This window comes from Nomascus leucogenys, chromosome 1a (assembly GCF_006542625.1).
Source record: "Nomascus leucogenys isolate Asia chromosome 1a, Asia_NLE_v1, whole genome shotgun sequence".
Classification (NCBI taxonomy): Eukaryota; Metazoa; Chordata; class Mammalia; order Primates; family Hylobatidae; genus Nomascus; species Nomascus leucogenys.
This window is the reverse complement of record NC_044381.1, coordinates 75,492,544-75,510,687: the sequence shown is the minus strand read 5'-3', so window position 1 is coordinate 75,510,687 and position 18,144 is coordinate 75,492,544. Positions and strand designations below refer to the sequence as shown.

The window sequence follows — 18,144 nt, the reverse complement described above, 5'->3', positions numbered from 1 at the left end:
AATAAATAAATAAATAAAAACCTAGCATCTTTTGTTTAATGTGGGAACGTTCTAGACTAAAAAGAAACCTACAACCTACAATCAAATGAAATGCATGACGTTGACTGAATCCTGCTTTGTAGGGGAGGTAGGAGGGCAAAAATCTGCTATTAAGAAGTTCTTGAAACACATTGGGAAATTTTCTATATAAATATTTGATATTATGAACTACTACTGATTTTCCTTAAGTGTGATCATGATATTGTGGGTATACAGGGGAATCTCCTTGTTCTTGGGTAATGTACGCTTTTTAAAGACAGAATATGATACCTGAAATTTACTTTAAAATATTTTATCAGTGTGGGGTAGGGAGAGGGGAGGATTGCTATTATAATCTGTTTTTGACCTGAAAAGTCAGTAATATAGTTAAACCGAATACATATATACAGTTACAGCAAGCATGGCAAAATGTTGGCAACTGTTGAATCTAGGTGGCATATAGTTGTTTATTATATTATCCTTTCAACTTTTCCATGTTTGAGATTTTTTGTAATATAAAGTTAGGAGAGGGTATTCTTTTCAGAAATATTTTCCTTAGATGACACCTATAAAATTTACCCTAAATTTTAAAGTACCTTAACTAGAAGTTGTCTGCTTTCCTTCATTTGCTTGCTCATCGTCCATTCTAATACTAAAACCTATCTATATTGCAAATGATATTCTTATGCTAGAATAGGTCTAACATAAATCTCACAAATAACACCAACAACCAGCACAAGATTTATAGGTGTAATCATCTGGTTTTATACCCAAATAACAAACTTAACAGCAGTAAAACAAACCGTTTATTACTGCATATGTGTTATATTAAATTTACACAATGATATATAAAAACACATACTGTTTATATTATATAGTAATTTAACATCAACAGGAATATCAACACAAGCACTACTCATGCACAAAACATGCATATATTGGTATACAAAGAGCAATTTTACACAATACTGTTTACCAAAAATTTTTTCTTAAAAAAACAGCCCTTCCACATAGGATCAGCGGTCCAATCTGGACTGGATTGCACTAATATGTTCAGGTCAATGCTTCGGTGGCATAGCACTCAGTGAGCAATTCTGGGATTGGAGTCATGCCCAAGGGTTACTTCATTAATAGCGAATGTCTCTGTGCCCAAGGACCAAAATTTTATCCCAAAACTAAATCCTCCAAGCAATGAAAGGTTGGACTGGCTACAAATTAGGGAGGGAAAAGAAGGCATCAAAATATTGGATAAACGGCCCTAGAAGGGGTTATTAGGAACAGGGCCTAGGCACCAAGTGTGGCAAAAGTTTTTGTGAATCCTTTTAAGGTCCCTATCCAGGCTGCTATCTCTGGATTTAAGGTCTGGCCTCCAAGTCATGAGTCTAGTAAAAAGAACAGTTCTGAGAATAAAACCGAATGGGGATACATCTGAGAAATGTAGACTACATAAAAAACTATAGAATACAATGACTGCCCCTCATACCTACTTCACACTATTGTATGTGGTGCCCCTCAACAGGAAAACCCTCATGGAGACACTGCCCTGAAGACTCAAGGAGCAAATATAAATCCAAAAATTCCATCCACCTGACCTTGGGATCAAAAGATCTTATCCCAATAAAACTTGAACATCAAAACCTGTACCTTGCCGGATGCTCAGAAAGTTTAAAATAAAAAACAGCTGGTACCACAAAACTCACTATCACCACCATTAAAACCTCAATATTTACTTCTAACTAGCAAAACATTCTTTACCTTCCATTAAAGGCACTAGCGTCCATACGTGAAGATGAAACAATAATTTACCTTGGTTTTATATTTTTAAAAAAAGCATTCCATTAAAATATTATACAAAAATGAAAGCACCACCTTTTTTATTTTGGCAACTAGGGAGAAGAAAAAAAAAAAAACGCTTTCTACACCAATGATGTCACTCAAACCGTCGTCATCAGTTTCAAAGAGCCAGACCGAAAGCGGAGGATCTTCTTCTTGAGGTTATGCGAGGCCTTAATTTTGACAAAGGTTTTTGAGGGGTGGTTGTGAAGGTCTGGGGCCGTTACCGTTTGAATGGGCAGAGTCTGGACAAACTGGGACCAAATCAAGCCCCCGCTTTCTTCAGAGTCGCTGGTGGTTGTACTCTCCCCCACGAACTCGCCCTCGCTCACACTCGACTCGCTGTCCCCGAAGCAGTTGGTGGTGTAATTGCTCTGCTCGTCCTCACTGGTGTCCACCACGGTGGAGTGGAACAGGGACTCGCACTCGGCCGAGTACTCGGAGTCGCTAGCCACGTAGGCGTAGGGGCTGGCGTAGGGCAGCGGCACGGGGCCGGGGTACAGCCCCACATTCTCCCGGCGACCCCGCCGGGCCCTCCTCAGTGCTTCTTCGTAGGAAATCTCGGCCGAGGACTTCCACCGCCGGTAGTCAGTTCGCTTGTGCTTAGGTTTGGCCACCACCGCCTCCCGTCCGTGGCCATGCGCCCTGCTCCCCGCCCTGTGGCCCCCACCCGCGGGCCTGCCGGGAAGACCAGCCTCGGGCCCGCCCCCGCTCTTCCTCCCCTTGGAGGAGGCTTTCTTGGGTTTCTTATTTGTATCCAAGTCATCCGGGAAGCGACACTTCTTGCTCCCGGCCCGCGTTTTCTCCCTGACGGTGGGCAAGCCGTTCTCCAGCCCCTGGAGGGCTGGGCCGCGGTGCTTCAGGCTGGAGCTCTTCGCGACGCCCACGTTCCTGTGGCCCCGGTGGAGCCTGACACTGGGCTGCTGCCCCGGGATGAACTGGGCCTTGACCAGGTGCGCTTCCTCCAGGCTTTGGGAAGAAGAGCCCTCGCTCTTGAAATCCAAGGCAGGCCTCTCTTCCACGGGGAAAGCTGGAGACAGCAGGGGAGGGGCGGCCACGGGGACGCCCTGCAGGCTGTTTTTCTGTAACGTCTTTTTCAGGGGCTGGACAACTTTGTTCTCCTGCGGCGGGGCAGGGCCTCTGCCAGGACTCTCTTTTGGAGAGGCCCCTGAGAGCTGAGCGCTTTCTTTAGGGGACTCCCCTGTCCCAATGGCGGAACACCGAGCATGTTCTTGCAAGGCTGGCTTGGCCGTTTTCGGCAGGTGCTTACTCTGAAGGTCGGAGGCAGCGCCTGAGGGGCAGCCCTCTGGCAGGGGCAACCTCTTGCTTTCGGCTTGTTCGGCCTTTGGTTCTTTTGACCACTGCTTCGGTGGGGAGAATGTCCCATTGTCCAGAGAAGGTATCCCGCCAGAGGGCAGACACGCCTGTTTCGAATTCTTAAGGTTCACACTGTTGCCCTGTGAGACACCGGCCGGGGCTCTGACACAAACGCTCCCGTTCCTCAGAAGCCCTTTCGTGGGGTCAGCGTTCACGCTGGTTCTTGGTTTGTTGGTCCTTACAGGGTGTGTTTTTTTCTGGACCAGGCTCAGAATGTAGCCATCCATTTTCTTGCTGGATGAAGGATGGGAAGCAGACCACAGACTGCTTGGGGACGGTAAGGAACTGTCTGTTTTGACGGCATCTAGCTCAGATCCACCGCAAATGTCACTGGCATGGTTTCCAAGCCTGTCCTCTTCCCTCAGAGGGTTGCCCGTCAGACAAAGGAGAAACATTGGGCTCTGCACAGCCACAGCATGAAGTGGACTGGGATAGCGATATACATCATTCCCGTTTTTAGACACCAGATCACACTGGTACTTGGGATTCACATCTGCAATGACATCAAGGGAATTAAATTGTGGTGTGGAGAGGGAACGGCAAACTGCCCCTGAGGCCTGGTCTTCACAGTGGCCTTCTTTATATTCCAACAATCCTATGAGATCTGAAAAACATTTAAAGGTACACTCTGAAGAAATGAATTGGTCAGCACCAGCTTGACTCTTTGGCCAATTTTTATGAAAAATCCATGGGTAGAAAGAGATTGCCAAAGGTTAAAAAATGCTGCCCTACCATTTCACATGTAGTTACTGCTACTGGATGAGGGGGAAATATTTAACAAAAATTTTTGACAGCATATGATATATCCTCTGAAGGAAAAATATTCAGCCATTAAGAATGTTTTCAAACTACTGCATAATAGAGGGAAAACACTTTAAAGTTTAGTGAAAATCATGATATAATACTAGAATATGATTATAATCTTATTAGGATCACATGTATGCAAAGAAAAAACATCTGAGATGAAACACACCAAGATTCTAGTAGTAGTATTTCAGTATGATCAGAAGTAAGTGATATTTAGTTTCTTCTTTATTTTCTGTTTTCTGAATTTTCAATCATAACTGTCTGTACTGCGTTTACAACTGGGAAAAATAAAATTTTTTGAATCACTGTTTCTCTAGGCTGCTCTCCCCTCTGTTCTATTCCTGGCTTTCTTTAGGATAAACTGTATGTTCAGTAGGCTTTCTCCTCATTTTGTGTTTTTTTAAACCTAATTCTTAATGACATCCATTCAAATATAACTGTCAATTGAAAGGTGATGGAAACTGATCAAACTTCAGCAAAAACTGATCAGATTTAAATAATAATCACCTTATATTTTCAATAGTGATGCTAAAAAAATAAAACGGGCCAGGTATGATGACTCACGCCTGCAATCCTAACACCAAAAAGCTGAGGCCAGAGGATCGCTTAGGCCCAGGAGTTCGAGACCAGCCTGAGTAACATAGTGAGTGAGACCCCATCTCTCTAAAACAAAATTTTTAATTTAAAAAAACTTTTTTAATATGATAAAGAATTCTTTTTTTTTTTTTTTTTTGTTTTTTTTTTTTTTTTTGAGACGGAGTCTCGCTCTGTCACCCAGGCTGGAGTGCAGTGGTGCGATCTTGGCTCACTGCAAGCTCTGCCTCCCGGGTTCACGCCATTCTCCTGCCTCAGCCTCTCCGAGTAGCTGGGACTACAGGCGCCCGCCACCACGCCCAGCTAATTTTTTTTTTTTTGTATTTTTAGTAGAGACGGGGTTTCACCGTGGTCTCGATCTCCTGACCTCGTGATCCGCCCGCCTCGGCCCCCCAAAGTGCTGGGATTACAAGCGTGAGCCACCGCGCCCGGCCGATAAAGAATTATTGATAAGATTTTAAAAGATTGGCCGGGCGCCGTGGCTCACGCTTGTAATCCCAGCACTTTGGGAGGCCGAGGCGGGCGGATCACGAGGTCAGGAGATAGAGATGGTGAAACCCCGTCCCTACTAAAAATACAAAAAATTAGCCGGGCGTGGTGGCGGGCGCCTGTAGTCCCAGCTACTCGGAGAGGCTGAGGCAGGAGAATGGCGTGAACCCGGGAGGCGGAGCTTGCAGTGAGCCAAGATCGCGCCACTGCACTCCAGCCTGGGCCACAGAGCAAGACTCCATCTCAAAAAAAAAAAAAAAAAAAAGAGATTTTAAAAGATTGAGTGGTAGTATTAATGGATAAATTTCCCACTTGTCAAAAATGGTTTTTTTAATAGGATAAAGAATTCTTGGTAAGATTTTAAAAGATCATGTGGTAATATTAATGGATAAATTTCCCATATCTTGAAAATGTAGATGCCAAAGTACAACAAAATCAAGCTTGCTGTCTTAAAGGATTTTGATCTCTTAAGTTGGTGATTATAAATAACAAATCCATTTAATGACCTATTATCAGAGAAAATTAAAGTTGAGTTTATCAGTAATAATTTGTCCTCCATTGTATTTATTCATTCAAATACTGAGAACCTATATGTGCCTGATTCTATGTTGAGAAAGCGCCATGAACTTCAATGATAATTAGCAGTCTCAGGGAAAAAATAGTCTAGACCCAGAAATGATATGTAAAGAAAATATAATAAAACAAAAGTGCCATGTCCCCACCCACATGACCCCCCCCCCACCATAAAGAGCTTGTTCTAGGCCGGGCGCAGTGGCTCATGCCTGTAATCCCAGCACTTTGGGAGGCCGAGACGGGCGGATCATGAGGTCAGGAGATCGAGACCATCTTGGCTAACTCAATGAAATCCCGTTTCTACTAAAAATACAAAAAATTAGCGGGGCGTGTTGGCGGGCGCCTGTAGTCCCATCTACTCGGGAGGCTGAGGCAGGAGAATGGCGTGAACCCGGGAGGCGGAGCTTGCAGTGAGCTAAGACCGCACCACTGCACTCCAACCTGGGGGACACAGCGAGACTCCGTCTTTAAAAAAAAAGAGCTTGTTCTAAAAGCAAACCTCTCTAGCTAACATCCTTCCCCATCCTTCCTCTCTCAGCAACCTAAGCCCTATCTTTGCCTTACTTAAAGCCACACTGACAAACACTTCACTATTCATCCCTTTTCCCTCTTTAGAGTTGAACAAAACAGATATCCTAGCCCCCAAGGCCTGGTGCAACTGTCTCAATTATGTGAGGAAGTGGCATTTGGAAGAGCACGGGTCTGTCTTGAAGGAAAACCTAAACCAAAGTGCCTTTAATGGGTTTATAAAGTTTCCCTCTGAAACCAGATCTGTGGAATGAAGGGGAGCAATTACCAATGAACTTGAGGCCCAGACCCTCTAGATAACACAGTTCTGTGCTTCCCCAAATGATTGCTGCTGACAACACACAGATATGAAGACACCAGCCAATTAGCTCCCTCGGCTGCTCAGTGTTGTTTGCCTTGCCTGGACTCAAAAATTCAGGCTTATACCCAAGTGGAGAACACAGACAAACCAGGATTGTGATGACTTGTGCCAGCACCCAGAGCAATTCTAATTTTCATATTTTCTCTACTCTTACAAGAATTCACAATATAAGAGGACTAAGGAAGGAGTCTTGAGTTCCAGCAGCAACCCTGCCATTCAGCAGATGGAGAACCTCTGACAAATGGCTTATAAGCCAAGATTCCTCTTCTGTTAGATGAGAAGGTTGAAAACAACAATTTCTGAATTCCCTTGGGATGATGAAAAACATGGACCTGGCAGTTAGGCCTAAGCTTAACTTCTGCCTCTGCCACTCACTATCTATAGAGCCTTAAATAACATATCTAACCTTACTAGGCCTCATTTTTTTAATACATAAAATGGAGCTAATAAGACCTGTACTGTGCAGAACTATTGGGAGGATTCATTGGAGATAAATGTATACAGAGCATCCAGTACAGTGTGTGACACATACTGGAAATGCAGAAACTCTTCTAGTACAATAGCATGATTCCTTCTGGGGGTCATTGCAAAGATATCCCAAAATAAGGAATAATGGCACGTGGGCACCCACTTAATAAAAGAAAAAACAAGCTGCCATCATGCAGAACATTCTGGAGAACATGAAAGGGCCACTGCTCTCTGAAGTGCCAACCAGTTCTTGGCCAGGCTGACGGACATGTTTAACTTAATGTGAGTGTTAGATTGATTGATTGAGATGGAGCCTCACTCTGTTGCCCAGGCTGGAGTGCAGTGGCACAGTCTCGGCTCACTGCAACCTCTGCCTCTGGCGTTCAAGCGATTCTATTGCCTCAGCCTCTTAAGTAGCTGGGATTACAGGCACATGCTGCCACACCCAGCTGATTTTTGTATTTTTAGTAGAGCCAGGGTTTCACCATGTTGCCCAGGCTGGTCTTTTTTTTTTTTTGTTGTTGTTGTTGGTTTTTCCTGAGACGGAGTCTCTCTGCTGCCCAGGCTGGAGTGCAGTGGTGCGATCTCGGCACACTACAACCTCTGCCTCCTGGGTTCAAGCAATTCTCCTCCCTCAGCCTCCCAAGTAGCTGCGACTATAGGTGTGTGCCACCATGCCCGGCTAATTTTTGTATTTTTAGTAGAGATGGGGTTTCACCATGTTGGCCAGGCAGGTCTTGAACTCCTAACCTCAAGTGATCCACCCACCTTGGCCTCCCAAAGTGCTAGGATTATAGGCGTGAGTCACTGCACCAGGCCAACCCAGGCTGGTCTTGAACTCCTGACCTCAGGTGATCCAGCTGCCTTAGCCTCCCAAAGTGCTGAGATTATAGGTGTGAGCCACTGCACCCGTCTGAGTTTTAGCTTTACATAATTCAAAGAAGAAAACAGTTCCAGAATGAAAGAAAATACAGACAACCTAATAGCAAAGGCTCAGAAACAGAGCTTAAAACCTACAATATTGGGACAGGATTTCTAGAGATAAACTGTCTTGCTGCTATCAGAATATATAACCAAGTAGCACCCAAAGGGTACTGGAATAGTTCTAGATACTCACCTAGATGAAACTGAGTTCTAGATGTTAAGTATGGCACTAAATGCCGCAAAGTGATGAACCTTCGTTTTTCCACCAGTGAAAGGTGCTGGAGCCAAATAACCTTTTAAGGGCCCTTGATGCCTTCCAATTAAAATTTCTATCAGTGCTAAAAATTCTTACCTGCAGATTTGGGGCAACCATCTGAGAGAGTCAAGGTCGCCTCCAAGGGGCTGCAAAAGCAGGTGCTGGAATGACAACTGGATAAACACTCACTGAACACCGAGTTAGAGGAATTGGAAAGGGATCCTGAAGCCCCATCACTCAGCTCATAAAACCCTACAAATAAAAACACCATTGGAATTAAGATCATATCAAGAAATAATGCATATTCATGCTTAACAGGAAAATGAATAATCATTTACGAAAAGGAGATTTTTCGTTTGTTTGTTTTTTGGCCAATTTTGGTTCATTGGACTTTGGTGTCCTAATCTTGTGGTCTTATTTCAAACAATCCTTAGGAAAAGGCAAAGAGCCCATAACTAGGGGTACATTTCAGAGTTACCCTCACCCTCAAACTGACCTTACTCCTTGACCCCGCCTTTGAACATGTCCAAGGAAAGAAACTTAGATCTGTCAAGCCTCATCTTTATCATGGTTGTTTCAGAAAAATAAGAGAAAAATCTATTTAAGGAGCCAAATGGTTTAAAAGAAAAAAAAAATAAAAAAACTTTTGAAGTGGTCTCAGGAAGTTGAAGTGTGACTAATTTTCTAGCCCAGTTCTGACTTACTCAAGTTTCAAAGGAAGGCAGCTCTTGCAAAAATTTGAATAGCTTTTATTTTTAAACTTGGGGGACTCCAGTCACATTGATCTCATTATTAAAAATTTTGTTGTCTGAGTTTATTTGCCTCTTATTCCGATGAAACTGAATGGCAGACTTCTTTTTTGTTTATCCTCTCTCTCTGCACTGGAAACAAACTCCATTGCCATTTGCAGGTCTGGGAATGTTAACCACAAGGGGCTGAGATATAACTCAAGAGTGCAGAATTCTGTCCTTGTGCTCAGTCACTCACCTGAGCTAGGCCGACTGTCTGTCTCCAGGTGCTCTTCAGATGTCTTTTCTACATCCAGTCTCAAGTCACTTATCTGCTTGTCAAGCTCTTGCAACTGATTCAACAAACCAGCATCTCTTCGCCTCAAACAATTCTGATTAGGAAGAAACAAAAGAAACATGAACATACAGGGGTGACAAAAGAACCAGAAAGTCTACTCTAAGGATTCAAATTACCCATCTGAAGAGTTCACTAAAACTTAGAAAACCAAAATTTTACTGGGTGACCTGAAGTAAACAAAAACTTCGAGAATTCAAGCATATGTCCTATGTTTAATTCCACTTTCTCACATTTTATGGTGATATAAAGTTTCTTCATAAAAATAAGACTTGTTTTTAGTTTCAACTAATATATACAAACTGACTTTTCACAGATAGGGACAAGAAAAATGGACTGAGACTTTAAATCATCTGGTGTATAACCAGTCTTTTAAAAAACAATACTTCACAGTAGACCCTTTAATTTGAAGTGAGAATAAGAGATTTCCTATAATATGCTATAATCTTAGGTGAGATTTTCTGGCCAAACGTCTTGGCCTGCAGAGTTTTGTTTTCTATTAGTTGCTTTGTGGGGTTTAATCAGTCTTAGGGCCTTTGAAAGTGAGAAACTAATACTAATAGCCAGTGCCAAGTATAATGTGAGCTGGCAGAATCCAAAACCCTCATGGGAAGGCCCATCGAGATTTGAACGCGTCTGGGTTTCCAAAGGTGACAGCTGGATTGTGCTAACTCACACTGCCACCTAGTGCTTCCTAATGCTGGAAAAACGGGAGAACTCAAAAAGCATCTGGTTCAAATCATGAATGCCAAGTCTACAAATGAAAATAGTACCATAAATACTGACTGGACTGGAATTCTCTTGACATACTGCTTTGCTCCCCTCAAGCGAACAATAGGAATGCGCCACTTACAATCTTGAGATTCATGCAGACTTTAAAAAGGTGCAATTGCACAAAACAATAAAATGTAAAAGTCACCAGCCATAACCTGTGAGAACTGGCTCAAATCAATGTTACATAGGAATCTGGTCTGTGACCAAAGAAGCACAGTAAAATGCCAAAACAGAGATATTACACAAACCACAGTGTACATCCTTACAAAACACATGCATATGAATATCTACGCCTCTTGTCTTTTGACTTAAAAAGCTTGGAGACACAAACCATATGTTTGTTTGCTACAATTAATTTCTTCAGGAAAAATGAACCTATCAAGTAAAAGCACTTTGGTGCTTTAAAACACACACACACAGAAAAGGAATGATCTGAAAAGAGATAATAGAAGAAAACATATGACAACCGCACAGCATCACCACTTTATTGTGGGAGGGCCACTACCTGGCATGTGACTAGTTTAGATAGTATCACTTGGTCAGGTGAGGACGTTTGCTGTTTCCAAAACTACATTTTAAGGTCACTGAAAACAAAGCTGTCGCCATTATTCTGAGGCGGGGTCAAAAGCTGTCCAATACATTAAGCTACAAAGTTCTTTTTCTTCGCCATTAATGAAGACTGCATAGAATGACTGAGACACTGAGAAATCCAGTAAGATAAATGCTTCCCGAGAGCAGGTTCTCTTTTCTCCCACCTCCACCACCAATCACAGCTGGCAGAACGTATAAAATATGAGAGGAGGGGACACAGTCTGCAGCCAAATTTCCATCATTTCCATCTAGTTTGAGCTGCCTTATACAAAGGGCTTCTATTTGAAATTAAGCACCAGTCTGGGTGAAAGCTGGCATGCTGGGGAGAGCTCTTGGAGAGGCACGGCTCCCTAAAGGCGCTCCAGTGTAATCGTAAAACTCGGCCTTGGACAGTTAAGCACGCCACAAACCCCCTCCTTGGCTTTTGGCCTCTCTCGGCGGGAGGAGATGAAGCCAAGAAAACCTCCAAATAAAATGGTATTTTAAGTGGGAGTTTGCAAACCTCTGGGGAGGGGGCATATACTCATCTAAGGAGACCGAACGTTAGAACTAGGCGACTCCAAGAATCCCGAAGGCAGAGGAGGAGGGAAGAGGGGCCACCCCCTTCCCGCAATCCGCGCGGGGTCGCCAGACACAAAGCGGGCACACGCCAGAAACGCGTGGGCGTCAGCAGCCCATACGCCGCGGGCACTCAGGAAGGGGATCAGGGAGGTATGGGGCGGACGGAGGCGTCCCATAACAGCGAGCATCTCCCCAGCCAGTTAACCTCGCGCCCGCCCCAGGCCACCTGCCCGAGACCTCCAGCCCCTGGGCAGGGACAGCCGTACTCCACCTTTGGGCACGACCTACCAATTGCTTTCTTAGCAGCAAGATGTTCTCCTCCAAGAACTTCTCCTCCAAGCGACTGCGCTGCGCCGCCTCCCCCAGGAGCTCCCCGGCGCGGGGCGCAGCGGCTCCCGCACCCCCGGCGCCGCGCAGGGCGCCCCGGACCAGCAGCTCCTGGCGCTGGCGCAGGTACTCCAGCTCCGCCAGCCCGGCCAGCGTGGCCTCCTGCCGCTCCCGGGTGCGCTGCCGCTCGGTGTCTGCCTCGCCCTTCTCCCTCCAGCGCCCCTCGGGCTCCGCCGTGCGCTGCTCGCCTCGGGCCGGCGCCGGAGGCTCCAGCTCCTTCGCCGTCCCGACCGGACTCGGCTTCATGTCCCCAGTCGGGCAGCGAGCGCCGTCACCGCAGCCTGGCCGCCCAGGCGGAGGAGCAGGGCGCTAGGGCTGCGGCCGCGGGTGGGCTCATGCCGCCCTGTGGCGGGGCGCGGCGCTGGCGGGGGCGGTGGCCAGAAGCCCTCGGGTCCTGCGCGCGGCCGCCGGCTGCTGCTGTCCCGGCCCGGGCGGCGCCGTCCGCTGTCGCCGCGCGTCCCGCGCCGCGGCCCGGCAGCTGATAACGCCCTGCCCGGCGCTACGTCACGCGCGGCGGCCCTGCAAACCCCCGCCTGGCGCCCGCCTCCCCGCGCCGGCCCCTCGGCTGCGACGCTTGCGCCCCCAGGCTTCCCCTCTTCTGTCAGGCGCGCCGCCCGGCCCTCAGAGCCGCCTCCTCCTCGCTCGGCCCTCCCCTCGCCTCCCCTCCCCGCCTCCTCCCCCACTCTCCTCGCGGGCCTCCTCGTCCCCTTTTCGGGTTTACTGCACCCGATTTTGCCCTCGCTCCTCACTGGCTCTTTCCCGTCGCCTAAAGCTCGGGGCGAGCGCCTGGAGCCCCAGCATCCTGTTACAGTCGGGCGCGCAGGCAGGGGCCGCGACGGGACGCGGCAGTTGGGCTCTGCGGAGAACTTTCTGAAACTCGACCAAGTTGCAGTACAGTCTTAACCCTTTCCCCACACGGCCACTCCTCATTTCCACTCACACCGACTTAGGTTTCTTTCACTTCCCAAGCAAGGTATTCCAAGTGTATTCACAGACACTGTGGGGTTGGTTCCTTAACTCCACTTTGTAAAGGCAAGCAATACAGAGCACAATGCAGTGTTGTTCTAAAACTGTTAAGGTTTGTCGTCGTTTTAATTTTTTAACGTCGGTCTTACGATGGACAGCATTTAAAATTAGGCAGGAGGATGTCGCTGTATAGCGAGAGGCTGCATCAATTCTTTTACAAGCCTACGATTTGAGTGCGCGCGCGTGCGCGCTTTGGTTTTTGTTTGAGCTTTTATTATTACTTAGTCTGCGTTCACAATAAGAGCTCTGACTCAGAAATCAGACTGTCTGGATTTGTATCCCAGTTTCACCCCTAAATAGCTGTGCGGGCAACTTATTCCCTTCTCTGTGTACGTTCCCCCCACTGTAAAAGGGAGCAGCTGCTATGGGAACCTGCTGTTGAAGAATTATAATAGTATGCAGCATATGATATATATTGTGGGGGCTGTGCACTTACAACGTGGCTAGCACATAGATAGTAAAGGTGATGTGAGCTGTAGCTTTTCTCCAGAGGGATTTATAAATCTTCCCTCTTGAAGTATCGTGTATTGGTCATCTCTGCTTGGAACACACTACTCCAGACCCCTATCCCACTGAAATTTCCGGTGGGATAGGGGTCTGGAAATTCCGCTAGCTGGCTTATCTGTGGAAAAGTACCACATATATCTTTAAAAGCAGTACATCCAAGAACCTCGGAAATTCAATCCAGCAAGTCACAATTGCTGAAGTTCAGGCAAAGTGTTGTGTGAAGGAGTGCATCCTATATCACTATTTCAGACACTTGCACTTTTGCCCATCTGCTTACCCGTGCTAGGAATTCCTCCTTTCCTCCCTTCTCTGTGTGGTCTAACCACCCTTCCAATCTTTGAGCTCCAGTTAACTATATAAATATCTGATTCTGATCCCATGCTACCTGTATGGTTATTTATGTGGGTGTGCACACGCATGTCTATCTACGTAGGTGTTCATGTGTATCTCTTCTCTCTATCTACATTATGAAAGCTTCCTGAAGGCAGGGACTGTTTTAATACCCTCTTAGTATTGCTGATTTCAGCACATTACCTTGCAAGCATTCACCTGACAATTGCTAGAGAGAGACTCGAGAATATAGATTGGTTGTAAATTGTTTTTCATTAACATACTTTTAAACTTAATAGTACCCATTTAGTCTCTACTACAAATAGAATTAAGTTGACATTTACCAAAAAACAAAAACAAAAGAACTCCCTTGCCACCTTTCACTTTCCTCCCCATTGCTGCCTCCCACAGACATGAAAGAACTACAAACTTAATTCATAATTAACAAGGTTGTATATTAGCTCTAAAAATGGAATTATGGTCAGGTGTTCACAAGCATACAAAATCGATTCTCTTCAGGTTATCTATTCTTTATGCCTGCTGTTGCCAAACACTACTTTATAATATAGGAACTAATTTTCCTCCCTAATTTTAGTAAGGCACGAAAGAATAGTGACTTATCCTGCTTGCCAAATGCCACTCACCCATGTCCTCTGTCATTGTTTCATTCTGCTCATTTCTAAACAAGCTTCTTGCTTTCTAGCTCTGAATTAGGTTCCTCTGGCTGGGTGGAGTCTATTATTGGTGGCCTGTGTTATGTCACGCTTCGACAACTATATTTGTATAGTTGAGGGAGAGAAAAAAGCTGAAACACATTTTTAAACACTACTAATAAATCTTAAGGCAGGCAGACAAGTCGCTATGTCTCCAAACCTCCCCACCCTCCCAACCCCCCTCCTCACCAAATGCCACTTTGAGCTGGCTCATTAGTCCAAAGCAAGCCATTTGCCATAACAGCTTGTATATCTCCATGAAAAAGTGTTCTTAGCAAGTTTAAATATTAAAACTAATATATTCAGATGGTTCCGCCAATAAAATGGTCACGAATAGGAAAAAAGGTTATGCTTTCCAAAGTATCCATTACACATTAATAAATAATGCTGTTCATTCACATGCCAATTAAAACAAACTTGGGCTGTCAAATGAAGTTAGAAGCAAGGAGCTCAATGCTGTAATTGTTTTTCCAGGAAAACACCCAATGTTATCAGATTAAGTGAGACAGCCTGGGTTGCCCCTATTCTCTTTTTAAGCAAGCAGCCAAATTTTCTCCCCTCCAGTCTAGTTCTCTGGATGTTCTTTCCTCTTTGATTCTTTGTTTTTGTTGCAGGTATTCCGGAAGCAGTTGAAACTGATCGCCTACTGCTCCCTTCTGTTGCCAACAGAATCTCACTTCCCCCTACTGTTTTGATTTTTCTTTCCCTTTCTTTTTAAAGCAGGTGCTGGTACTTCTTCCTCCACTAGTGGTATTTCATTATCTCCTTTCTAATGTTGTTCAGCCCTAGTTAGTTCTTTTGCTTTCCCTGGACACGCCTGTCTTCTCAGAAAGACTGTTAATTGACACTCAGAAAGTGTACCACTAACGATGGGGTGGACCTGCTGCCTGGATGATCTGGAGAGTAAGATAAAGTTGCCAGCATGAAAAAGAGTCTTGGCTGAATATATTACAGTGGCGTTAACTTACGCTTGAAGATCTTTCCTGGGCAGAGCCAGAGCATGTCCCTCATATCACACAGTCTGATGCTTTGTCCTTAGGCAGAACAGCTCCTAACAGCACCCCCACCAAAGTCTGAGCATCTTTCTACAAATGCCTTGTCCAGAGGTGAACATTCTATTGCAGCCAAGCAAAGTAAGGAGCATCAGTTGCACATTTTGCCATCAAGCAAAGCAACAAAATGATGCCTTGCAGCTTTTATGGCCAAACAAACACAAATGATGTAATTGGGAAAAGCTGTCTCCGAATAGGAGGAAAAGAGTAAAGGGCAATCCTTTGAGCTAGAGTGATGACCACCATTCGAGGGTCTGGGATCAAAGCCCCAGCCAGACATCAAAGCCCATTTGAGTCTAATGCCAAAAAAGCCACAGTGAATTAAACTTCATATATAAACTAATTATAGCTTGACCCCACAACCAGGCTTCAGTGAGCACACAGGGGAAAGAAAGCAGACATTGAAACAAAAGATCAAGAAAAAAGAAACTTGGTACCAAAGCGGGGCAACATCATGGCCCTGAAAATTTTAAACATCTTTTGAGGGCAGAAGGGAATAGGGGAATAGCAGAAGAAACAGCAAATGTTTGACAATGCTGGTCTTGTTTGAAACGCTATGAAACAACTCCTTCCATCCTCTCTGGTGCACAACCAAACACTACCAAATAAACCATCCTACATGAAAAGGTTACCTTTTAGCTGTGTTTTAGTGCTGTTAAAGAGGTTTTTGTTGAAGAAGGCCAGGGTGATTCCATGAAGCGTGGTGGTAAGTTCTTCAGGAGGCTCCTGCTTCCTCGTGCAGAGCACTGTGGATTCCAAAGATTCTAGAATGTCAGGAAGTGAGTTGCATTCCCCACCGTCATAATCACTGATTAAGGTGATTAAGTCTTCACCAGCCTCAGACTTTTGTTCCTTAGCTCTGCCATTTCTACCGGTCATCTTTACAGATGGAAGGTGCAGAGTTCCACGTGTGCAAATACCTAGAGCCACATACTGTGGTACTAATACAATGAAAGGATTTCATTTCAAAGCAAAATTTAAAAGTGTTTCAGAGACAAGTGGCTTTTTTTGTGAGACACGGTTTTACTGTGTCACGCAGGCTGGAGTGCAGTGGCACGATCTCAGATCACTGCAGCCATGACTTCCCGGGTTCAAGTGATCCTCCTTCCTCAGCCTCTCAAGTTGCTAGGACTACAGGCTAATTTTTATGTTTTTTGTAGAGATGAGTTTTGCCATGTTGGCCAGGCTGGTCTTGAACTCCTGAGCTCAGGCAGTCCACCCACCTTGGCTTCCCAAAGTACTAGGATTACAAAAGTGGCTTCTTTAACCAATTATATTAGGTGGATTTTGCTCTTACTCTGCTTTATTGGGACCATTTCTCCAATTATTTAAAATTTTAATTTCAGGCCAGGCGTGGTGGCTCATGCCTGTAATCCCAGCACTTTGGGATGCTGAGATGGGCAGATTACTTGAGTCCGGAAGTTCGAGACCAGGCTGGCCAACGTGGCAAAACCCCGTCTCTACTAAAAAATACAAAAATTTCCCGGGCGTGGTGGTACGCACCTGTAATCCCAACTACTGAGGAGGCTGAGGCAGGAGAATCGCTTGAACCCAGGAGGTGGAGGTTGCAGTGAGCCGAGATCGCGCCACTGCACTCCAGCCTGGGCGACAAAGTGAGACTGTCTCAAAAAAATAAATAAATAAGATTTAATTTCACAACCTGGCAAACAGTTGCATATATGATTTCATAATTCATAGAATCTTTTCAATCACATTTTTGTATATAGACATTAGTGCTTTCTTAAAACAACATCTAAATTTATAACCTGAATACTTAATAACTGAAATATTAATTTTCTTAAAAAAGGTATTTTCCTGGGATAAAAACAAATATGTACCATCATAATTACATTGCACCTCTTTGAATATTCACTCACAGATATTTATTGAGTACCTAATATCAGGCACTGGGGATACAGTGGTGAACAAGTCAGATATAGTCCCTACGTTCATGGAGCTTATGGTCTAGAAGGTAAACTGGCACTAATTATGTAACCACATACATAAGTGTGTATGTGTGCATTTACAAATTGTGAAACTATTACAATTTGCAAAATAATATATATATATATATTTTTTTTGAGACGGAGTCTCGCTCTCTTGCCCAGGCTGGAGTGCAGTGGCGCAATCTCGGCTCACTGCAAGCTCCGCCTCCTGGGCTCACGCCATTCTCCTGCCTCAGCCTCTCCGGGTAGCTGGGACTACAGGCGCCCGCCACCACGCCCGGCTAATTTTTTGTATTTTTTGGTAGAGACGGGGTTTCACCATGGTCTCAATCTCCTGACCTCGTGATCCGCCCACCTCGGCCTCCCAAAGTGCTGGGATTACAAGCGTGAGCCACCGCGCCCGGCCAAAAATAATATTTTAAAAGCAGATATATTCTATGATTGTATCCAAAAAGTCATACTCAAATGAAATCACAAAAATATATTACTGACCTTTATAATCCTTAAGTTTTTTCTGGGGAAGGAGATCTTATATTTTACTTTGTATTATCTTTTTTAAAAAAAAAAATTTATCCTCCTTAAAGCCACATTTGAAATTTCTTTAGGAAGATACTTGCTGTATAGCAAAACAGTTCAATATTTCATCTGAATATCTTCCACTGAAAGGGAGTAACTAGTACATGTAAATAAGTTTTAAGATAACTTACTACCGCACTGATCTAGTACTACCTTTTCCTCAGCATAATCCCAGAAAGCCGAAAGAGAAAGCATCACTCCAACCCATGGTACTATGAGCAATTTCCAGTATGGTTTTCTGGCCGTTTCTACATAGCATACAGAAATGATCAATGAAGTGACATTTTGTGGGAGATCCCTACATTATTAACATGAAAGTGGAGGCTTTTGATTTAGGATATAGACATTTGGTCCAACTTTTCCATCTCCT

General features: G+C 44.8%; 1 protein-coding gene across 2 annotated transcripts; it reads right to left on the bottom strand.

The window, feature by feature from the left end:
• Positions 1-764: 764 nt before the first annotated feature.
• DACT1 (dishevelled binding antagonist of beta catenin 1) lies at positions 765-12,206 on the bottom strand. 2 transcript variants are annotated; one of them, XM_003267748.4, is made up of 4 exons: positions 11,526-12,206; positions 9,216-9,348; positions 8,325-8,480; positions 765-3,832 (listed from the first exon to the last, which is right to left on the bottom strand). In XM_003267748.4, the coding sequence occupies exons 1-4, from the start codon at positions 11,868-11,870 to the stop codon at positions 1,953-1,955; spliced, it is 2,514 nt and encodes an 837-aa protein (XP_003267796.2). In that variant the 5' UTR covers positions 11,871-12,206; the 3' UTR covers positions 765-1,952. The 2 variants fall into 2 exon arrangements, with proteins under 2 accessions (XP_003267796.2, XP_003267795.2); XM_003267747.4 differs by having other exon boundaries at positions 765-3,721.
• Positions 12,207-18,144: the final 5,938 nt, after the last annotated feature.